General features: G+C 40.5%; 1 protein-coding gene across 2 annotated transcripts in view; it reads left to right on the forward strand.

The window, feature by feature from the left end:
- The window catches only part of VPS8 (VPS8 subunit of CORVET complex), a 251,261-nt gene that overhangs the window by 209,179 nt on the left and 17,244 nt on the right, over positions 1-24,838 (forward strand). For both annotated transcript variants that reach the window (XM_080796297.1, XM_080796298.1), the window contains exon 45: positions 10,598-10,651. In XM_080796297.1, coding sequence (XP_080652423.1) covers positions 10,598-10,651 — 54 coding nt within the window. The remainder of the gene's footprint in view (positions 1-10,597; positions 10,652-24,838) is intronic.

Raw genomic sequence — 24,838 nt, forward strand, 5'->3', positions numbered from 1 at the left:
AACACGTGAGTGGGAGACGGGGTGGAGGGTGAGGGAGAGAGAATCCTCAAGCAGGCTCCCCACTGAGCACGGAGCCCAGTGAGGGGCTTGATCCCAGGGAACCCTGAGATCATGACTTGAGCCAAAATCAAGAGTCAGACACTCAACCGACTAAGCCACCCAGGTTACCATTAAGCGAACACATTTTATGTGCCAGAAACATTCAAATTGTTATTCCTTATAAAACTTAAAAAAAAACAAACAAACAAGAGTATTTAGAGACTCATTAGAAAGTTTTATAACCTATTGCTTGGTATTTTTACAGGGTTGGATAAGTCATCTCCTGTTGGTAGAAAGGCATGTACATTAGTCAAATATCAAAGGGTCCCCCCCCCCCGCCCATTAAGAGGTAAATGTCTGAGGAGAAGGGGATTGGAAATAAACATATAGCCACCTCCTCCTCTTTTAATAATCAGAACAGGAAAGAATTAAATGAAATAAGCTGATACTTTTCTTGGCACTTTGAGTTGGTTTTGTTTCTTGATTTTTAGAGTTGTCTGAGAAAATGTTTTATCTTTTGGAGTAGATTTATAAATAATGTCAGAGGGAAGTATTTATAACTTCCAAGAAATTATTCAATAAATGACATTTATTTGTGCTCACTGGTCATAGTTTTCTATTAACCATGGTCCACTGCTTATTTAGTCTGGATCCCTACTGTAAATCAGAGATTTGGTTTAGAGGCCGTTTAATGAAACTGGAACACAGGGATTAATGCCTGTTTTCATTTGTCCATTTTTAAAGAGTGTTAGTTCCCTGTTACAAACAAGTTAGATGGAAATTGAAGGCTAAACAGTGAAATTTCAGTATTTGGTGACAGCAGCATTTCTCCAAAGAATATCCTATAACTTAAATTTATAAGTTAAATAAGGGTTAATGTAGCTTAGAAGTGCAGAGAGGTGGTAAATGATTCTAATTTAAATGAATCTCTTTGAGGAGACTTTTGCCCATTTTCCAATAATCTTTCTATTATACCCTAGTATTCAGTGATTCATTTGGAGCAAATGCTATATTCTTGGGACTAAGTACACATTACTGAACAGCCCCCCCCAAAACTGAAAATATATTTCCTACCATCATGTAGCTTCCCATTATGTAGCTAGACAATAATTAAATTGTAAACAAACTATATCAGATTTGTAATTCCAACTTGTGTTAGGCTGTGAGTCCCATCAGGGTGAAAAATAGAATGTTGTGGGAAGAACAACATGAGGGGCAGCCTGCTTTTGGAGGGTGATTTGGGCATCGCCCTCACAGAGGTGGTGTTTGAACTGAGACCTGAAGGATAGAAAGGCACCAGCCATGTGAAGACCGTGCCATCAGGAGAACCGAGGGGAGCGATGACACATTTGAGGACCTGAGAGAAGCTCATTGGCCAGAACGGAGAAACTAAAGAGGAGTGTGGCAAGGAATGCGGTTGAGGAGGTATGATCATGTCCTAAGGAGCCAGGAAGGTCTGGTGAAGTTTTCTTTGTATTCTTAGAGTAGTAGGCAGCACTGAAGGGTTTGAAACAGGGGACTGCTGTGGTCCGCTTCCCATGACTGTGGAAAATGGATTGACAGCCACATCACGATGAGCAGCTCCATCGTCACCGCTGCCGGCGCGGTTTGAAAATCAGATGCTGAAAGTCCTGGAAATTGGCTCACTTCCCTTTGATCCAGAGATGGCTTGTGTCCAAGAGACCAGATGATAACAGTAGTGCCTAAAGTGTGTTTTGAGTCTTTATGTAGAGCCGAACCCTTGATGGGAATGTGGGCAGATGACATTTGAAAATTCTATTCAGTGAAATGCGAAAAATGTTAAACTCTATCAGTGATCAAAGAAATACAAATTAAAACAGCAATACGATGCCATTTCTTAAACTTACTGAACTGGCAAGTTATTAAAAATACACGGTAAACTGTCATACATTTCAAAATGCATACACGTTTATATTGATGAGGATGTGGAGAGACCAACACTTTGTGCATTAGCAGTGGGAGTGCATATTGCTACAGGTCTGCAGTCCCAAGCAAACCCTCTGGCCAGACAGGTTTCAGAATTGAGAATTTTTCTGATTTTAGATTTCATTTTAGAAGGTAATATAGGGGCTTCAGCTTCTGACAGGATTCATTTGGAGTTTCTCGGGGGAACATGGACAACATACATACAACAGTGGTTCTCAAGACAGTGGACATTAAGCCGTGAGGGAGTGTGACTCCTGAGAGATGAGAAATAAAAAATGTGAGCCCTAGGCTCGTCCTTAGTGTACTGCCAGGAAGAAAGTTTCCACGCCCTGGCCCAGGGAGGGGAAACTGAGGCAGAGCTCACCAGTCTGTCAGAATTGAGGAGACAGCAAGGTGGCAGGAGTTTGCAGAACAGAGTACGGATGGGAGAGAGCTGCCCAGAGATCTGCAGATGACAACTTTCAGTATTAGGTTGAATACTGTCCACTGTGTGAGGAAATAGTGTATACTCAAGACCAGAAGAACCACACAAAAGGATTAGAGTAGCACTGCCCCCAGATCCAGAGCCAGGAGTACTGCCAGCCAGGGCACTGCATACTTCACAGGTATACTGAGTACTAACTAAGTCCTATCTGAACCTTAGTATTAGGGGAAAGTTAACCCTAGACTAACCACAGCTCTGATCCCACCTAACAAAGCTGAAACACAAAACCTAAAAAAGATCCAATTAGCTAACCAAACTGAAATGCAAAACCTAAAAAAGATCCAATTATTTCCAAGTATTTCTTTAAGTTTTATTTCTTTGCAGTAATCTGTATGTCCAACATGGGGTTTGAACTCACGATCCTGAGATGAAGAGTCACATGCTCTTCCAGCTGAGCCAGCCAGGCGCCCCAAATTATTTCCAACTATTTAACCACATCTCAGAACAAAGTTCAAGAATATGTTAAGGATTACAAAAGCATTTAACCCAACAAGGTGAAATTCACAATGTCTGGCATTTGATCAAGAAAGCAGGAAAAATGCAAGTCATAAAGTGGAGGGAAAAAAATAAACTATATGACATTCTGGAGAAGGCAAAACTATGGAGACAGTAAAAACATCAATGGTTGCCAGGAGTTAGTGGGGGTGGGGTAGGGGTGAATAAATGGAACACAGAGACTTTTTGGGCAATGAAAATACTCTGCGTAATACTGTAGTGGTGGACATATATCATTCCACATTTGTCCAAACCCATAGAAGGCACAACACCGAACGTGAACCCTAATGTAAACTGTGGACTTCAGGTAATAATGATGTGTCAGTGTAATGTGTCATCAGCTGTAGCAAGTGTAGCCTTCTGATGGGGCCTGTGGATGACAGGGGAGGCTGTGCATGGATGGGAGCATAGGATGTATGCAGCATTTCTGTACCTTCCTCTCAGCTTTGCTACAAACCTGAAACTGTCCTAAAAAATTGTCTTTTAAAAAAGCAATCCATTGAAACAGACCCAGAAATAGCACAGATGATAGAATGAGTAAACAGGAGCATCACTAGTTATTATAATTATATTCCATATGTTCAAGAAGCTAGAGGCGAAGCTGGACATGTTCGATAGAGATGTGGAAGTCATAACATCAATAGAACATCTAATGATTAAAACTTCAGTGTCTGAGTTGAAGAGCACACTGGATAGGATTAACAGCACAATGGATATTGCAGAAGAAATGATTAGTGAACTTGAATATGTATCACGACAATTATGCCAGTTCAAACACAGAAAAAAGACTGGAAAGAAATGAATAGAGCAGCAGTGAATTATGGAACAACTCCAGGTGGCAAAATACACCTGCAATTGGAGTCCTGGACAAAGTGGGGGTGGGGATCATTCAGAAAAAGTATTTGAAATATAAATATAGAGAGCTCCAGTTCTAGTAATGGCAGGGAGCAGAAGTTTCTGATGGCTGACTTCTCAAAAAAAAATGGCATATTTGAAGTGCTGAAAAGAAAGGTAACACGGTACATATATTGTTATTATAGAACATTCCCAATGGGGTCTAGGGCAGCATACCATAATATGTGGGATAAATAAAGACTATAAATAGCCTTACTTCACTTCAGGTAGGGTTTTGCTATCAGTGCCAAAAGTTTAAAAATGTATATATATTTTTTTGTTTCAGTGTTTTTTCGGATTTCAGAATTATAGGAAAAGGGGTGTGGATCCATCTTCCTTGTTAGGAGAAAAATTGGCAGTATGTATTTTTAAATGTCCTATACCCTTTGAAGCAGGGACTTATAGGTGCAATGGAAATAACACATCAAGAGTGTGTGCCAAGTATTTATAAGATGTTTATGACAGCATTTTTTTTAATAAAAAAATCTGAAAACAACCTAAATGCCCCACTAGCTTCCCAATAGTTGGTGAAATTAGTGATAGCATATCTCTGCAAAGAAGGGACTGCTTAATAGAAAAATCCTGTGGTGGAAGAATACAGATATGGTGATATAAACATTTTCAACAGGTCACATGGGAAGATCACAAAACAGTGTGACTCTAAATGTTAATAGTAGTTATTGCTGTGCGATTGGATTGTGATTTTTATTTCCTTTGTTTTTTCTTTTAGTATTTTCTAAATTTCTGTTTGTGAACATATATTCCTTTGGTAACCAGAACAACCAAGGCTTGTTTAAAAAAAAAAAGAAAGAAAGAAAAGTGATAAGGAAGGTATCCCTATTGCTGTTAAACTTCAGATCACATTGCTTCTCTAAGTCGGAAATCATTAACAAAGATCACAAAAGTTTAACATTATTAAGGCCATAGCTTAATATATCATCCATATCCCCAGATCTAGTGTGTGCATACCTGGATTTAAAGTGTCTCTTTCAAGCCTCGTTGCCTGAGGCATTTCCAGAAGGAATCCTGTTAAATGAAAAATAAGACCTTTCATGGGTGATGCTGAACCATTTCTGTTGCCACTTCAAACACTCTCTAACTTAATCTCCAGAGAACAGCTTTCTCAGATAAATTGTCCAGCATCACGTCTAGTTCTTGGCTTGTTTTTTTAAAAATCTGCAGATTCTTTCATGAGGTCATTTTTTAAGCTTAAATATCTACTTTGCTTTGAAAATCTATTTTCTCCCTTTTCAAAAAGAGCATACCAGGAGTTAAAATTGGATCATGTTTAGCAAGCTACATCATACATCTGGAGTGAATTCCAGAGTATTAATGTCATGGTATGTTAAAGCAAAGACTGTCAAGTCTAATTTTTGCAGACCTGCTAAAACCAAAAGGACAGTCTGGACAGCAAGCTGTTTTGACCCCTGAGATGAGGTATGTTTTCTAAAGTTACCCTGAAAGTTAGAGGGGAAAGGGAGGAAAAAAAAAAAAAGAAGGGCTGCAACGTGGTCCTTTTTGAATAGCTTGATGCCACAGTGATAGGAAATGGCTTCATCATCTGTACTGGAGGCTCTTAGAAATAGATCATCAGAACTGAAGGGGTTGGAGAACTTGAATCCAGTTGCTTGCCTCATACTTACACCTTGGCTACATCATCCTAGACCAATCCTGTCTACTGTCTATTGCAGTGCTTGCAATACAGATTCTATTTTTCCTTGTAAACTAACAAGTTGCTATTCCAATCTCAGATACTAATCCCTGTGTACTTCATATTTGCTAGAATCCACTGCTGACACCATGTAGACTTGGAGTTTTCTTTAAGAGATAATTAGATATGCTTCAGGGTTTTTTTTTTTAATAAATAAATATAGGGTTATCCATAGTTCCTGTTTCATCTTGGGTCCATCTTTATAAGCTGTTTTTTAAGGAATGTGTCCTTTTAATTTGTCATATTTGGGGCTCCTGGGTGGCTCAGTCTTAAGCGTCTGACTCTTGATTGCTCCTCAGGACATGATCTCAGGGTCTCAAGATCGGAAACCCCAGATCCACTGGGTGTGGAGTCTGCTTAAGGTTCTCTCTCTCTTCCTTCCACTCTGCCTCTTCCCCCCTCCTAAAAAAGTTGTCAAATCTTTATTTTGCCAATTTTATTGGCATAAAATTGTTCATAATAGCCTCTTTTTAATGTGTATAAGTATTATAGTATGTAGTAATATATCTTTCATTGCTGATATTATTGATATATGTTCTCTTGATCAATCTGAATTATAGTTTATCAGTCTTATTGATATTTTCAAAGAATAAACTTTTGGCTTTGTCAATTTTCTCTAGTGTTCTGTTTGATTTCTGTTGATTGATTTCTGCTCCTTATTTCCTTCCTTCTACTTAGTTTGATTTTACTTTGATTTTCTTTTTCTAGCTTATTAAATTGGAAGCATATAGGTCCTTCACTTTCTTATTCTCCAGTGTAGTATAAAAAGCTGTAAATATCTTCCTCTAAGCACTATTTTTAGCTGCATCCTACAAATTTCTTTAATTGCTTTATTAAGGTATAACTGATATTAAATAAATTTATGTATACAAAGGCATATAAATATGACATGTATCTATCCTTGAATCCATCACTACAATTAAGATAGTGGCCCTCTCACTGCTAAAAACTTACTCAGTTTCTCCCATCTGTTCCCCAGAAACCACCAACTGCCTTTTTGTTATAATAGAATAATTTGCATTTTCTAGAGTTTCGAATGGAACCATCAAGTAAGTTCTTCTTTCACTTAGCATAATTATTTAAGATTCACCCATGTTGTTGTGAGAATTCATTTCTTTTTACTGCGGAGTAGTACTTCAGTGTAATGCATATACCATGGTTTGTTTATGATAGCACCAGTTGGTGATAGGTGTTTCCAGCTGTCCAGTTTCTGGCTGTTACAGATTAAGCTGTTTTGAAGATTTGTGTACAGGTCTTTGTATGGACATATACTTTCATTTCTCTTGGGTAAATACCTTTGGAATGGAATGGTTGACAAATATGGCAAATGTGTGTTTATCATCTTAAGAAGCTACCAAACTGCTTTCCCAAGTGGTTGCACCAGTTTATTCCCCTACCAGCGTTGTATGAGGGTTCCAGTTCCTCCGCATCCTTGGTATAGTCTTTTCAGTTTCGGCTACTCTACTAGGTGTGTAATGGTATCTCATTGTGTTTTTACTTTGCATTTTGTGAATGACTAATGATGTTGAGCATCTTTTCTTGTGCTTATTGAGTATCCATACACCTTTACAGAAATGTCCAAGTCCTTTGTGCATTTTTTTTTTTTTTGATCAGGTTCTTTGGTTTTTTGGTTGTTGAGTTTTAAGAGCTGTCTGTGTATTCTAGATATTAATTCTTTAATTTGGATATTTATCCCATATCATTTGAATATTTTCTTCCATTTGATGAGTTGCCTTTTTATTATATTTATGTATTTGGTATAGAAAACTTTTAAATTTTGATGCAGTCCAGTTTGTCTGTTTTTTTGTTAATTGTTGCTTGTGTCTTTGGTGTCATCTTTAAGAAATCATAGCTAAATCCAGTGCATGAAACTTTCGTTTCCTTCTAAAGAAGAGTTTTATCGTTTTAGCCTTTGCTTTTAGGTCTTTGATCCACATTGAATTAGTTTTTTTATATGGTGTGAGGTAAAAGTCTAACTTTGTTCTTTTGCGTATGGATATGTAGTTTTCTAGCACCATTTGTTGAAAAGACTATTCTTTTCCCATTGAATGGTCTTGATACACTAGTCAAAAATCAATGGACCTTATATGTGAAGATGTATTTCTGGTCTCTCTATTCTGTTGGTCTACATGTCTGTCTTTATCCCAGTAGCACAATTTGGATTACTGTAGCTTTGTAGTAAGTTTAGAAATTAAGAAGTGTGAGACCTCCAATTTTGGTCTTTTTCAAGATTGTTTTGGCTATTTAGGGTCCCATGAGGTTCCATATGAATTTTAGGATGGACTATTTTTTTAAGATTTTATTTATTTATTTATTTGACAGAAACCACAAGTAGGCAGGGAGGCAGGCAGAGAGGAGGAAGCAGGCTGTCTGCGGAGCAGAGAGCCCGATGGAGGGCTCGATCCCAGGACCCTAGGATCATGACCTGAGCCGAAGGCAGAGGCTTTAACCCACTGAGCCACCCAGGGGCCCCAGGATGGACTTTTCTATATCTGCTACAGTGCCACTGGGATTTTGATAGGGATTACCTTGAATTTGTAGATTTTGGGGTAGTGTGGACATCTTAACAATTAAGTCTTACAATCCAGGAATACAGGATGTTTTCTTTTTATCTTTGCCTCCTTGGCTCAGTTTATTCCTAAGTTCATTTTGATGCTATGGTAAATGGAATTGTTTTCTTAACGTCTTTTTCAAGTTGTTCATTATTAGTGTACAGAAACACTGATTTTTGTGTGCTGATTTTGTAGCCTGCTATTGTATTTAATTTGTTTGTTCTAACAGTTACTTTTGTAGACTCTGTAGAGTTTTCTACATAAAACCTGTCACCTGAAAACATAATTTTACTTTTCCCCTTTCCAATTTGATGGTCTTTATATCTTTTTCTTGCCCAATTGCCCTGGCTAGAATTTCTAATACTGTGTTCAGCAGAAGTGGTGAAAACAAGCGTTCTTGTTTCTAATTTAAGAGGAGGAGCTTTCCGTCTTCATCACTGAGTGTGATGTTAGCTGTGGGTTTTTTTTTATACACGGCCTTTATTGTTTTGGGGTAGTTTCCTTCTAATACTAGTTTGTTGCGTGTTTTTATCATGAAAAGGCAAAGATTTTGTCCTGCATTGACTGAGATGATCATATAGGTTTTTTCCCCTTAATTCTCTTAATGTGGATACCACACTTACTGATTTGTATATGTTGAAGCATCTTTGCATCCCAGGGATAAATCCCACTTGATCATGGTGTGTGATCCTTTTAATATGCTGTTGAATTCTGTTCGCTAGTATTTTGTTGAGTATTTCCCATCTTTGTTCACCAGGGATATTGGCCTATAATTTTCTTTTCTTTTCTTTTCTTTTTTAAAGATTTTATTTATTTATTTGACAGAGAGAGATCACAAGTAGGCAGAGAGGCAGGCGGGGGCAGGGGAGGAAGCAGGCTCCCCACTGAGCAAAGAGCCTGACGTGAGACTCAATACTAGGACCCTGAGATCATGACCTGAGCTGAAGACAGAGGCTTAACCCACTGAGCCCAGGCAACCTGTAATTTTCTTTTCTTGTAGGGTCCTTGTCTGGCTTTGATATCAGGGTAATGCTGACCTCCTACAATGAGGCTGGAAGTGTTCCCTTCTCTTTAATTTTTTGGGAGAGTTTTTGGAAGATTTGGTATTCTTTGAATGTTTGGTGGAATTCACCAATAAGTTTTATGGATGGACCTGCACTTTTCTTTGTTAGGAGGTTTTTGATTACTGATTCAATCTTCTTACTAGTTGTTGTCTATTCAGATTTTTTGTTTCTCCGTGATTCATTCTTGGTAGGTTGTGTGTTTCTAGGATCTGATTTCCTTTTGATTTCTTCTTTGACCAATGGGTTATTTGAAAATATAACTTAGTTCCTAAATATTTGGAAATGTTTTTTGGAGATCTTTCTTGTTGCTGAGTCTAAGTTACTTCTAGTGTTATCAGAGAACCTTCTTTAGTATGACTTGGATCTGCTTAAATTTATTGAGAATTACTTTATTAACAGGAAATAGTCTGTGTGGTGGTCCATGTGTACTTGAATGTGTATTCTGCTTTTGCTGGGTGGAGTGTTCTATAAATGTCCAGCTGATCTAGTTAGTTGATTGTGTCCTGTAAATCTAATAAATCCTTTCTAAATATCTGCCTCCTTGCTCTTTAATATATTGAAAGAGAAAGGTGTGGAAATCCCTGACTATAAAATCTTTTTCTTCTTTCAGTTCTATCAATTGTTACTTATTTTTAAGCTATTAGATGCATTGATATCTGGCATTGTTATGTCCTCCTTATGAATCAACCCCTTTATTATTCCAAAGTGATCTTCTTTATCCCTGGTAATAATCTTTGCTCTGAAATCTATTGCTAGCATGGTAGATCTTTGCAATCCTTTTGCTTGTAACCTATTTGTGCCTTTACATTTAAAATATGATTTTGCACATAACATGTAGTTGAGTCTTGCTCTTTTTCTCTGATCTGACAATCTCTTTCAACCCTCAGGTATTTCAAGATATCCCTACACCATCAGTCTTCTCTTTCTTGAGCTCTAAACATCTTTTTGATATGGTTTGGCTGATACTTTTTCTTAATCTTTCACTATTTTATGAAATTCTTTGTTGCATGTCTTGCCTAAAGGGGGTATTATATCACCAAGGATACTCTTGAGTTGTTCTCTGTAAGAAATGCTGACCATTGTATATTGCATCAGTTGATTAACATTGTTAACAGAGATATGTGTCTGTTTGATTCCTCACCATTTGGTTAAAACCAGTCTGGACCATCTGTTCTACTTTTCTTACCCTAATCATATTTTTATCTTGGCTAACTACTGACTTTTGATCTCCAGAAAAGTTTCAAAGGGACTTAACAAAAAGAAAAAAAAAAAAAAGATCTATTCATTGTTCCTCTGAAAATGTCTGTTTTTTCCTCAGGTATACCAATTCTATTTGAGTTATTTTGAGTGTGGATCAAATAAAACTAGATTATGACAGAAAGAATATTAAAGTGTTTGCCTTTTTTTCTAGGTAAAAATGTCTCCTTCTTGTCATCCATCCAAAGGAGATTCTGCTGTTAAGAAGGTGAGTTTTTTTTTCCAATTTATTAAGTTTTTATTTTAATTCCAGTGTAGTTAACATACGGGTGTATTAGTTTCAGGTGTACCAGATAGTGATTCAACACTTCATGCATCACCCGTGCTCATCATGACCAGTGCACTCCTTAATCCTCATGGCCTATTTTATCCATCCCCCCAACCCTTTTTCCCTCTGGTAACCATCAGTTGGTTCTGTATAGATCAGAGTCTGTTTCTTGTTTTTTTTCTCTGTCTTTTTTCCCCTCTGCTCATTTGTAGATGGTAGTGACTTTTAAAGACACAAATCCACCTTCCCCCTTCTGTGTCTTTATTCTCCTCTCTTGAACAATTTTCTCAAAATGACAATGATTTTTAATCATCTCAGTGCTGTCAAAGGTTCTTTCTGATTGGATGCCTTAATAGCATATCACCAGTACTCCTTGGCTCTTCAGGAAGCCAAATGGGGGGGTTGACAACTAAGATCTTTCATTGTTCTAGAATTCCCATTCTCCTACCAGGCAGGTATCCTGATAAGTGAGTGGTAGCGGATAAAAGATAGTCTAAGGAAGATAGCCTAAGGTACTCTTTCCCTATTGATGTGTTTTCCCTCCAGATAGCTGTGCCTAAAGAAGACTGGCCCGAGATATTAGCATTTCATACTGCATAAGCAAGTGCTCAATAAATACTTGTGGGATGGAACTCTTACTTATGCCACTTCAGTCCCTGACTGTGAACTTTGTAGCACAGCAAGGGTGTGTCTCTTTCAGTTGAGCAGTTCTCAGATGGTGTCAAGAGAACCAGGTCTAAAATCCTTTTCTGTATACAGCTGCAACAGTGCAGTTGAAATGTGGTTAACAAGCTGACATTTTTACTGTTTTCTTTTACCACTTTTATTTTGTTGACAACTGAAGTGTCCCTGGATGTAGGTTTTCTTTCCTTGCCCTTTTTATAATTTCAGCCAGCATCCATGTCAGTGAAGAATTGTAGAACAAAAATAACAACTTGCTGGCTCTGGTAACTAACAGCAGGTTCTAGCTTCAAAGCTGTGTGCCAAAAATGGGTCCCTTTTCTCTGCCTGTAGAATCCCCTGAGACGTTTTTAAAAGAGAAAAAGAATAAAAACAAAATATGCTATCCGAAAAGCCCTATTCCATGCTGCCCAGGAAAATCTCTTCCATTTTTGTCAGGAGCGCAAGGGCAGGCGGACTGAGGTGATGACTGCTGCCGCCTGGAGCCCCCGCACTGTGACCCGGTGTGGGGGGGAATGGGGGCTTGAATCACCTGGTCTCCTCGCTCCATATACAGATGAGCAAATTGGAATCCAGAGGGACCTTTTTTTGCCTAAGCTTTCAAGTGTTAGCTATGGGACACACTTCTAAAGTAGAGGTTAAAAATGTGCTTTCGATTCAGCCAGACATGGGTTCAAAGATTGACTCTTCTGCTTATTTATCTGAATAACTCTTTCTTTCTTTCTTTCTTTCTTTCTTTCTTTCTTTCTTTCTTTCTTTCTTTCTTTCTTTTTAAGAGAAAGAGAGAGAGGGATTGAGAGAGAGAGAGAATCTTAAGCAAATTCCACACCCAGCATGGAGCCCAATGCAGGGCTTGATCTTAGAACCCTAAGATCTTGACCCAAGCCAAAATCAAGAGTCAGACACTTAACTGACTGAGCTACCCAGGCACCCCTAGTGGAACAACTCTCCTTAGTCAGCCTCTCTGCTTCCTCTGGTGTAAATGATGGTGCTACCTCTCAGAAGTATTCTGAAGACTAAATGAGATACTATTTTTAAAAAAGATTTTATTTACTTATTTGACAGACCAGCGGGGAAGGGTGGGACACAAGCAGGGGGAGGGAGAAGAGAGGGAGAAGCAGGCTCCCCACTGAGCAGGGAGCCTGAGGTGGGGCTCAATCCCAGGACCCCAGATCATGACCTGAGCCAAAGGCAGACGCTTGACCGACTAAACCACCCAGGCGCCCCTAAATGAGATACTATTTAAGGGCCTAACACTGTGTTTGACACAGAGTAAATCCCTGGTAAGTTATTGACACATAGTAGGGACTCAGGTGTTACTGGTATTACTGAAACTGGTGTTAAAACACAAATCCCCCAATCCTAGTCCTATCAGATGTCCTATCACTTTATTATTGCTGCTTTATATTGTCCATTCTGCAGGTATTTCTGTATGTAGATACTGAGCTAAGCAAGGGACTACAGAGATGAAAAACACAGTTTTTGTTCTCAAGGACCTCAGCACTTACTGGGGAAGGGAGACATGTAAACTGACAGTGACTGTACAGGTTGACACATGCTACAGAAGATGCCTGGGGTATACAAGAGCAGAGAGGAGGGGCTGTGTGGAGTGACTTAAGTGGATTTAATACGACTCTTTTGCTCTTACAGTAAAAAGCCCAACGAAGAAGTTTGAGAAATGCTTAGCTGTTCCTCTAAAGCTTTGTTACTAATTATAAGGAAAGCAAATCCAGCCATACTTAAAGATGCTTATTAAATACTCATTTAGAAATAGCCTCATGTAACTTATTTTTTAAACTTAGTAAAGGCCTAGCTATCTGTCATGTTAAGTGTCTTACTACTGTCGGGGGGTAGCAGTGTGATGTAAGTAGGATTCTCTTATTCTTGTAATCAGCATCAGACAAATAGAAACTTCCAAAGCCAATGACTGACCCCAGGTGACATTCCTAGGTGATCAGGTGCAGACTTACTCACTGTCCATGCAAGAACTGGGGCTATCTCTAAAATATTTTAGTGTGTGTGTGTACCTTGAATATGTTTTATTTTAGCAATGAGAGCCCATCTCTCATATTTACCATTCAGATTAGCAAACATTAATCTCACCAATAGAAAAATTTCTGTGTTTTTTGAGCTAATGAGCAAAATCTTAGGTGTTGGTCAATAATGAACAGCCAAAGGACTTTGAGTAGCCACTTTTGGGAATTCGTGTTAGCTAGCAGTCTCTGAAATATGGATGCTTGGTTAGGACCACTGACCATCCCTAAGTTCAAGCTTAAATCAAATAATGCATACTTAATATCACACTGTTATGATGTCTAGAATAACTTTAAAATACATATCAAAACAGGTGCCTCTCCCAGACTGAGTGATCAGGGAAGGCTTCTCAAAGAAGAGAAAGCTTGATCTAATGTTGAAGCACAAGGGGAAAGATACTTCAGGTAGACATGGGTAAGTACAGGACACTTCAGAAACAGAGATGGTTCTGTATGTCTTAAATACAGAAGCAGGCAGAGGCTTGGTGAAATGAATGGGAAGCCATATCTCAAAAGAGCCCTATGTTGTGAAGTTTGCTTTCTATCTTGAGGGTAAGGGTTTCTGTCCAAGGTGAGATTAAAGGCAGGAAAGCAAAAGAATAGAGTGTGTCCGGGCAAGAAAAAGGTCTGAACCTGTGCTGTATTATTAGAATGAGGAGATGAGGTAGATTCAAGTCTTATTTTTCCTCCCCGCAAACTCTTTCTGAGACCCTAAGTGTGAGCCAGGTGTCCTTCCCATTTTGAGCTCTCTCTTCTGGTGCCCTGAACTAATCCCCACCTACCAAAATGTTTACTTGGCTGTGTAGAAATTGCTTCGTGACTTACGTGTCTGCCGCACTGGAGACTGCCTCAGGAAGGCAGCCCCTGCCTCGGACTTGCTTGCTCTTGTATCCCTACCTGTGGAACCAAATAGTCAGTCAGTAGTTGTCGAGTGAATGAGAGATACGTAAAAGAGACTCCACAGGACTTCATAGCTGTTTACGGGAAGGGAGGGGGGAGAAAGAAGTTTCTGGTGCTGAATAAATAGAGAAAGAACAGATGAAACTTCGTTGCTGTCCCACGCTTGTATTCCCAGTGTGGTGAGTCCCTTACTGTTTGAGCTACATCAGCAGTATTCTGACTGAGACCAGTGTGAAACTCAGTACCTAATTGGTACTTCCCTAGTTGTATATGTATTTGTGTGTGTGTGTTTGTGTGTACATATATGTGGATGTCTGCTTGTATATTCTGGGTATCATCCTGGAGCTCCATTGTCAAAGTTACATTGACAGATGGAGGCATCAGCAGTGTCTGTTGAACAGTTGACTGCCAAAGTGATGTGTAAGAAACACAAAGGAGCAGTAGTGTTCTTGATTTGAGCCAAAGATTCTCTGTTGACCAATAACTGAAGAAAGTGTTTGATGACTGTGTTGTCAGTATTGGCTATGGCAAGAGCTGGACGCAAGTGCTGAGGAAGCAGCCATTTTCTGTAGGGTTCTGCTTAACTTCCTGAGATGAGTGTCTCATGTACGAGTCGCTTTTCCACTCTACCACCTGTCAGAATCTAGCAAATTCTATGAGTATGTATACGTAACTCTTTTTGCAACATAGCATTTTGCATTTTAGGTATTTGTTTAGAAAGCTCTGGGTTAGAAATACTTGTTGTATATTATATATATGTGGCATATAAAATTTGTTTGTAATATTTATCTAAATATTAAGTGGCTCTGATAACTTCAGTAAAGTTAGAAGATGCACATGCTACTTTAGGGCTTGTTCAGTGTTTGTTTATGGATGGCCGGAAATTTAAAAATCAGGAAGCATTTTCCTAAGATAAAAATTACTGTAAAAGTCTCTTGCAATTAACTTACTAGAATAGATTAAAATGGGAGGTGTTGATAATGTTTAAGGTGATAAATGAGTTTAGTTAGTTGAAGGCAGCATCAAAAACCACTCAGCTTTGATGCATCTTTTCTCAACTACTGGGAATTTACAAGATTGGGATTATTACGTGCATGGTCACCAAAGAAAGCAGTTTTGTCTTACATCTCAATCACAAAATCATAGTTATATTCCCTGAGCTGTCCCCAGTTTTAGATGAGCTTTCTCTGCTGGCGTGTTTGCAGAAGCCTGAGGAGTCAGGGGCTCTGACTAATGAGTATCCTCAAGCTAGTGACATCCACTGGAAGAGTCAGTTGGGGTGATGGTCTTCCCAGAGTGAATTCTCCAGTTTAGAACAGGCACTGGGAGAGGTAGAGTGGAAAGGCTTTCTCATAAGTCTAGGGTAAATTCAGTGAATATTCCACATACTTCCAGATGCCAGGTCTGGGAAGGACCAAGGTCAGTGAAATACAGTTCTTGCTATAGACACATTTCCAAGGGAATAGTGACTGAACTGTTTAATTTACTAGCCAAACCTCCCAGAGCCTGATTAGCAGTTCCTTAAGTATTCATGCATATTACAGGAATTTGGAGCAGTTTTTTGTTTGTTTTGTCCAAGTGTTCTGGTGAGGTAAAATTTTTATAGTCCGTTCCCGATCTTGCCACTCATGTCAGTAATGTAGACAACTGTCCTCAATCATGATTTTTATTAAATCATTGGCAGTTGTGTGGGGGGGGTCTGGGGTGGTGGTATTTTTAAGGGAAAAAGCCTCACAGAGCCACAGTTTCCATAACAACAGAAAAGGCTGGCTGCAGTGTCTCAGCTGACTGGCCCCTCATGAGCAAAAAATGATAGCCCTTGAAGGATGTCTGCTGCCTCTTTCCTTATTTTCTTAGTAGGACTTAGATCTACATGTGACTTCCATGCCTCTGCTGATTAAAAAGACAGAAGGAGGGGCACCTGGGTGGCTCAGTGGGTTAAAGCCTCTGCCTTCTGCTCAGGTCATGATCTCAGGGTCCTGGGATCGAGCCCCACATCAGGCTCTCTGCTCGGCAGGGAGCCTGCTTCCCCCTCTCTCTCTGCCTGCCTCTCTGCCTACTTGTGATCTCGATCTCTGTCAAATAAATAAATAAAATCTTTAAAAAAAAAAAAAAAAAGACAGAAGGAAGCCGAGGACCGGATTTAGCCTTTGTTTTGGCGTAGACAGGGTGGAAGATCTCCACAGGCCAGGTTCCTTTTTATGCTGGCGGGAAGTAGCTGGGGTGTGGTTGCCTTCAGACAGCCGAAAGATGTGGAAGGAAACATAGGCATTCTTTGTAGTTCAGAGGACAGAACCGGTGCCTGTGGGTAGCTGCTGTGTAGATGGAGATGTCAGCTCAGTTCGGAGCATCTTCCGAGAGTGGAACAGGCCGCCTTGTGAGCTAGCCCGTGATCTGTTATCACAGGCGTTTGACCCTCGCAGCATGGCTGCCACTCAGAGCTGTCGCTGAGCTTTTCCTGCCATGGGTAGGAGGTGGGCCGGGTAATTTTTAGATCCCTTGGTGTGTTAGGATTTTATGAGTCTGCAGTTGTATTAAATTCTAGTGACATGTTCATTGATGTGCTGGATGATTTCAGTTAGACCCCGTCATCTAGCCTGAACAAGTAGAGTCTATAAAAAAACAAAAACAACAAAAGCAGATTTGGACTTAGGGAAAGAGAGACTTCATGCGAAAGAATAATTGCAGAAAGAGGAGGGGCTTTTGCTATGAGGAGAAGGTTCCAGCCTTAAGATCCACAAGGGTGTCAAAAATCAGGCGGGGCACCTGGCTGGCTCAGTAAGTAGTGCATCTGCCTCCTGACCTTGAGGTTGGGAGTTTGAGCCCCACCCCACACTGGGCATAGAGGTTACTGGGGAAAAAAACAAAATTTAGGCAGAAAGGAATTTTTTTTTTACAGGGGCAAATAAACAAGGGTAGAAAGAACCAAATGTGGGGAGTAGGTGATAGAGTTGATTGAAAATGTCTTTCATGCAGTCAGCTGATTCTCGGAAGGGATCATTAAAGATTGTAGGTTGGCTCGGGCTGAGGGTGGGTCAAGGACTTGGGGGAGGGAAAGAAGCTTAACTGAAGTTTGCTCATCAGTTAACAAGCATTTTGTTCCATCAAATCAGGACAAACAGTTCTGCTAATCTTTTAAGAGGCCAAGAGTGGAAATTTGGTGAATCTGTGTCTGGCTTTGTTATAGATGAACTTGGTGGCGTGGTGGATTTTGTCTCAGACTTATGGGGAAGTGTGGTCTTTGCAGTAAGCTGTTTCCCACAATGGGGTGTGGGGATTTCCTTAACTCAAACTGTTCTTCAGGAACTCAGGGCGCAGGTGAAGCATAACGTAGCCATGGGTCTGACTGTGCTGCCATGTTCTTTCTTTACTCCTCTCCATGATTATGATCTGAAGTCCATGGTCAGGGCCTTTCTGAAACCTGCTTAGTAGTCCTCATGTAGAGGAAGAGACCGTTAGCTGGAAACAGCTACAGGGAAGGACCGTGGTGACCCCTGGCTTCTGGTATTCCCTCTTGCTGATGATTGGGGCCTATCTTCTGGTCTAAAAAGTGAGATTGGCTGAGGGTCTTAAAGGATCTCAGAGTTCTTACCAAAGGTACAAATCTACTCCTCACCCATTTCTTTTTTTTTAAGTGAGTATTTTCAAATATAGCATTTGGATTTCTTTAATGATATTTTAAATTAATGGACTTTTTTTTTTTTTTTTTTTTTTTGAGAGAGAGAGCAAGAGCACAAGCAAGGAACAGAGGGAGAGGGAGAAAGAATCTTAAGCAGGCTCCATGCTCAGCACAAAGCCCGACATAGGGCTCAATCTCACGGCCCTGAGATCATGACCTGAGCTGAAGTCAAGTCAGACGCTGAACCAACTGAGCCAGCCAGGCACCCCATTAATGTAATGTTTTTTTTAGAGCAGCTTTAGGTTTATAGAAAAAGTGATCAGAAAGTACAATTCTCATACACCTCCCCCTCCACGTCCCCCTGTTACTAACATCTTGCATTCCTGTGGTACATTTATTTCAACTGATGAGCTAACATAGATATGTTATTATTAATATAAGTCCATAGTTTACAACAGCGGTCACATCTTGTGTTGTACATTCTGTGGGTTCTGACAAATGCATAATGAAATGTAGCCTCCATTACAGTATCATGCAGAACAGTTACACTATCCCAAAAATCCCATGCATCACTTACTCAGTCTTCCCTCCCACCCCGCAAACATCTGGCAACTTCTCATCTTTTGACTGTCTCCATAGTTTTGCCTTTTATAGAATGTCATGTAGTTGGACAGTATGTAGCTTTTGCAGATTGGCTTCTCTTACTCAGTGGGTAAGAGAAGGTTCCTCCTTGTCGTCTTATGGCTTGCTATCTCATTTCCTTTTGCTTTGAATAATATGCCATTGTCTGGATATACCAGTTTGTTGTCCATCCATTCATCCACTGAAGGACATCTTGGACATCTTGGTTGCTTCAGGTTTTAGCCGTTGTCAATAAAGCATGTGGAGGGTTTTGTGTGGACATAAGTTTTCAGCTCATTTGGGTAAATACTAAGGAGCAGCTGCTGGATTGTATGGTAAGAACATTCAGTGGTCTGAGAAGCTGCCAAACTATCTTCCAAAGTGGCTGTACTATTTTTGCATTCCCACACAGTGAACGTGAGTTCCTGTTGTCCTACATCCTTGCCAGCATTTGGTGTTGTCTGTTTTTTGGATATTAGCTATTCCAGTAGTGGTGTTTTGAATGACATTTGATGTTGAGTATTTTTTTATATGCTTATTTACCATTTGTATATCTTCTTTGGTGAGGTCTTTAAATGATTTTGAGGGTTTTTTTCTGGTTTTGTTTTTTGTTTTAATGGTGCTCTAGGCTTTACCCTGTACATCTTAACTTTTCTGATTCAGCTTCTGATTTAAACTAGCTTAATTCAATTCTATATAGAAATGTTACTCCCTTTTAGCTCTATTACTTTTTCCTACATTTTGTGATACTCTTGTGCATGGTATATCTATTAATGTTACAAGTCCAACAATACATTGTGATAATTATTGCTTTACTGTCTGTAGCCACTTTCTTAGCCCAGTAAAGCTTTGTCCCTACCCATCTCCTTTGTGCAAATATATTATACATATATTTCATTTCTGCATGTTATAGGCCAACATTATATTATGTACATATTATTATACGTTGCCTTCTAGTTCTTTTTACCAGTTCTCTTTTGATTTTTCTTATGTGGATTTGAATTGCTTTCCACTAATGACTGTGAACAGGTCTAATCAACTTACATTAGTATTTTTTTATAAGGTGGGTCTGTTAGCAACAACTTCTCTCTTTTTTTGTTATCTTGGGAAAGTGTTTCTTTCATCTTCATTTTTGAAAGATAGCTTTGTTGGGTATAAGATTATTGGTTGACAGGTTTTTTTTTCTTGGAGCACTTAGATATGCTGTCCTGTTGTCTTCTGGCCTCTCTTACTTCTGCCTACAATTCAGTTACTAATCTTATTGGGGTATCCTTATAAGTGACTAATCATTTTTCTCTTGCTGCTTTTCAAGATTTTCTCCAAGTCTTTGACTTGTAGCATTTTTATTGTGAGATATTTGTGGGTCTTGTCCTTAATCCTGCTTGGAGTTTGTTGAGCTTTCTGGATGGGTAGGTTACTGCTCTTCTTTTCTTTTCCTTTTTTTACTAAAGATTTGTATTTATCCATTTGCAAGAGAGAGAGAGAGAACATGAGCAGGGTTGGGGAGGGCAAGGGAGGAGCAGAGGAAGAGGCAGACTCCTCGCTGAGCAGGAAACCTGATGTGGGGCTCCATCCTGGGTCTCCAGGATCATGACCTGATCCAAAGGTAGACGCTTAACCAGCTGAGCCACCCAGGTGCCCCTAGGTTACTGCTTTTCAGTAAGTTAGTGACTCTTCAGCCATAATTTCTTCAAATATTTTGTCTTCTCCATTTTCTCTCCTCTCATTTTCTTACTCCCATTATGTATTTGTTGTGGTACTAATGGTGTCCTGCCTTTCTCTGTTCAGTTTTCTTCACTCTTTTCCCCACCTAATCTTCAGCTTGCATACTCTACTGATTTATCTTCAAGTTCGTTATTTCTTCTGCCAGTTCAGATTTACTATTGAGCCTCTCTCCTGAATTTATTTTAGTTATTATACTTTCAACTCTAGAATTTCCATGTGATCCTTTTTTGTAATTTATTTCCCTTTCTGATACTCTTTTTAAGATTTTAATTATTTATTTGAAGAGAGAGAGCATGCCTGCATACATAAGCAGGGGGAGGCACAGAAGGAGAGGGAGAAGCTTGCTCCATGCTGAGCAGGGAACCAGCAGATATGGGGCTCAACCCCATGACCCTGGGATCATGAATCAAGCTGAGGGCAGATGCCAAACCTAGTGAGCCACCCAGGTGCCCCTCTTTATTGATATTCTTTATCAAGGGTGCAACATTGCCATCATACCTTCCTTTACTTTTAAAATCATGCTTTCCTACATTTCATCCATTCCCTGTAGGGGTATGTGGATTGTTTTTTTTTTTTTTTTTTTTTTAATTGATGTTTGTTTTGGCGTGGGGTTTGGTTTTTTTTTTGTTTTTTTTTTTTGTTTTTTTTTTTTTTTTTGGTTCTGTAAGTGTATTTATCATGGCTGATTTTAAAGTCTTCCTGTTAAGTCTAACATCTGTTTACTCTCTCAAGCAAGTTGTATTATCTGCTTTTTTTTTCCCCCAGTATGTGATCACACTTGCCTATTTCTTTATATGCCTTGTAATTTTTGGATAGAAACTAGATATTTTAGGTAATGTGGCAACTCTGTGCATTGATTCCCCATTCCTGGAGTTATTCTTACTTGCTCCACTCCACTCTAGGTTGCTGTAGCCCAAGCTATTACTATTACTTTCAGTGACTGGCTGGGTTATTTTCATGAAGTCTTTCCCCCTACCCATCCCCAAGTGTTAAGCCTCTGATATTGCTCCTTGGAAGAGATGGCCTTGGGTGTGCCCACAGACAGCTGGGATAGCAGTGGTATTGGTAGGGCTCTCATTCTCTTTTTCCTTGGCCAAACTAGCTGTTAAACTCTACTGGTTGCTCTGTTACTTTCTTTCTTTCTTTCTTTCTTTTTTAAGATTTTATTTATTTGAGAGAGAATGAGTGAGAGAGAGCATGAGAGAGGAGAAGGTCAGAGGAAGAAGCAGATTCCCCATGGATCTGGGAGCCCGATGCGGGACTCGATCCTGGAAGTCCGGGATCATGACCTGAGCCGAAGGCAGTCGCTCAACCAACTGAGCCACCCAGGCGCCCTGCTCTGTTACTTTCAACAATGCCCTGGATGCATAAATTGCTCTACACACTGATTCAGTGAAATTGTGACTCCTTTGAAGGAATAGTTTCTGAGGTCTGTTTTCAGTATTTGTTTTGACCTCCTTATTAGGGGTGTCCCCCCCTCCAAGCTATCATTTCCCTCAGTTCTCTTTTACAGAGTAGCTGGCCTTATGTAGGTTGTAGCTACATTAAATCCATTAATCTCCTCCTCATTGCCTCTCACCACAGCCTTCACTGTTCTTAAGAATATTCTTGGGCTCAAACTTCTCCACACTCAGTTACAAATGAAGTCAGTTCCTTTGAGAAGAGATTAGGACCTGTCTGTTTTACTGCCTGCTCCTCCCCCAGGAATAATCTCTGAACCAGGACTCTGTTCCTGGGGTTAGGTAGCTTCTCTCTGAATGACACCCCCACTTAGGACTTGAATGCTTGTTGGAAGAGGGAACAGCATGAAGTCCTCTTGGCCTTTCCTGTGATGGAACCACTGCCTCACAGACTGGAGCAGGAGTGATCAGAGAGCCAGGGTTTTTTTAGTGGGCAGTCCCCAGGAAAGAGCCTGGATTCCATGAGTGGAGTCTGGGTGGAAGAAGGGAGCCCCCACCACTTCTTGACTGTGCTTGCCTAGGACTTAGCCTCAGCAGCAGGTAGCTGGAGGCAAGAGGAGATATTCTGAAGTCCTGCTTCTACTGAAAAGAAAGCCCTCCAACTGGGAGCTTGAGAGAGAAGGAGCTTGGTATTCTTGGTGACAGCAGCCTGGGGTGGCGTCTCTACCTCACTATGCTCGGGTGGGAGTGGGGAGCAGTCTTGGTTCAAAAACCACACACTTACCTTTCTTAATGATTTTACCTTGGTTTTTAAAAATAGTTATTTCTTCATTTGCTATTTGGCCTTAGGACAGTTTCCAGGGTCTATAAAAGGTTGGTTTTGGATTGTGTGTGTGTGTGTGTGTGTGTGTCTATATCTATCCATCTGTCTAGCTTCAGTGGCGAAAAGGTCATCAGAGCATCTCTTGCTGTCGTGCTAGAGGAGTTGATCTCTCTCCTCATCTCTTTCTTACAAGCAGTATCCTGCCTCTGAGGGAAAATCACCTCCTGAGGCAGGACTTTCCATGTTTGAGAGTTACTCCTTATTCTGGTTGACACCTCTCTACCTATTGCTCCTGGCCCTTCCTCTGGAAGCTGTCAGAAAGATCGCTCATTCCTTTTTATAGCAGCCTTCCCAGTGCTCTCTGGAGGTGAGGTCCTGAGTCCCCAGCCCTTCGTCTTCTCCTGTGCCGGCAGAACATGGACAGTTTGCTCCTCACTCACCTCTGCCCTGCCATACCCCATCTCTTCTGCTCCCACTGTGCCGCTTCAGGGCAGGTCACCTTAGAGCACAGCGAGATCATCCCTGTCCTTATTCTCGGTTCTCCAAAGGAAACCAAAAGCACATTAGATTATCAGCACCCATTCTGCATGGTTGACTCAATGAACATGGTGATCGCAAACTCCTGGTTCTGTTCACACACTCCATTGACCCCTCCTGTAACTGCTGTTGGTTTCCAGAGCCAGGTGCAAGACTCTTCTTGTAGTGTTTCAGATTAGCCCTTTGGGAATCGAGTTTTTTCATTCCATGCTTTGGCCTCTTTTATATTTATCCAGCTAACCGATAAAATATTTGTATAAAGCGGAGTCAGAGAGGGAGCCCCACAGAGACCAAGATAGCATTGCTTATTAGTCACCAGGCTCTGTTAATTGAGAGTTAATGGGTGTGATTTTTCTGCCTCTAATAGGACACTCCTTCCTGAACAGTTGACATGGTTTTCAGAGCGGAGTCCGATCCTAACAGTGGAGCTGTATGTGAGACCGCATCCCAGCCAGTGGCCACTGTCTCTTCCATGCTGGTGCCTTCTCAGCATGTGGGAGAGCACTCCCTTACCAAAACAAGTAATGTCCTCATATCCACCATCTCCTTGGAGTTGGGAATGCAGCTAAAGTTTAGAGTATTGCTCAAGTTAGATGTGGGCCTTTCCCTTCCAACAGAGTTACCTGAGGAAGCTCTCGGGCATTTCCTGCAATACGTGGCAGGAGTGTTTTTGCTTTTCAGTATGCATGACAGAGCAGCTAACAGCCTATTATTTTGCGTTAAAACAACTCAGTAGGCCATTCTTAATTGCACTGTGCTGAGAGATCCCCTATTTGGAAAGGTCACGGAACCCGAAGAGCAGAGCTTTGCAAGGTTTGAGCTGCTCTGATGTATGTGTTGTTTTATAGCGGCTGATGTGCTGTCACTGCGGAGTACAGCTTTCTGTCTGGACTCCTTTCCTGATCAGTTCACGTGCCATCCCTGAAAGCTCACTCCTTTCGTATAGTATCAGAACATGGGGTCGAGTCTGTTCAAGAAACAGCAGAAGTCTTTGAGTAAAGTGGAAGGAAAAGAAAAGATGAAATGTGAGCTGGTGCTGAGCACCTTCTGTTCTGACAAAAGCCACTGCCGCGGGTCTCCTGTGTTTTGTTGTTTTGCATATTGTAGGGACATTCTAGTCATGATTTACGTTGGTTCTTCCCTTGTGCCATAAGTAAGTTATAGCGCCCCGTCTTGTGTGAAGTTTCTACTGATGGTAGACAGAATTTCAGATGCAGCATATTCTTAAAAGGAGAGACTCCTCTCTACATGGTGAAATCACTTAACTTTTCCATATATTGACTAAATCAGTTAAGACTGCCTTTTTTTTTCCCTGAAGATTTGATTTATTTATTTGACAGACAGAGATCACAAGTAGGCAGAGAGGCAGGCAGAGAGAGAAGGAGAAGCAGGCTCCCCACTTAGCAGAGAGCCCGATGCAGGGCTCGATCCCAGGACCCTGAGATCATGACCTGAGCTGAAGGCAGAGGCTTAACCCACTGAGCTACCCAGGCGCCCCAAGACTGCCTTTTTATGGTACTAAATGGGTCATTCCATATCTGTCTCTGGCAACTTTACAGCAATATAAGAGAATAATGAAGTTATACAGAAAAGTCCCTGTAGTCACTGGAAAGAACTTCTGTAATTCCCATGTCCTCTCTCTGTGTTTCACTTGGCTCCAAGAAGCCCTCTGTACTTCCTGTTTACCTCAGCAGTGTTGTCACTCCCCAGTCAGTGTGTACCTCCGCTGCCCCAAAAGTCCTCACCACCTCCATGGTCTGTCTTCCAGGGCTCCAGTCCATGCTCCCC

This window comes from Martes martes (genome assembly GCF_963455335.1).
Source record: "Martes martes genome assembly, chromosome: 1".
Lineage (NCBI taxonomy): Eukaryota > Metazoa > Chordata > Mammalia > Carnivora > Mustelidae > Martes > Martes martes.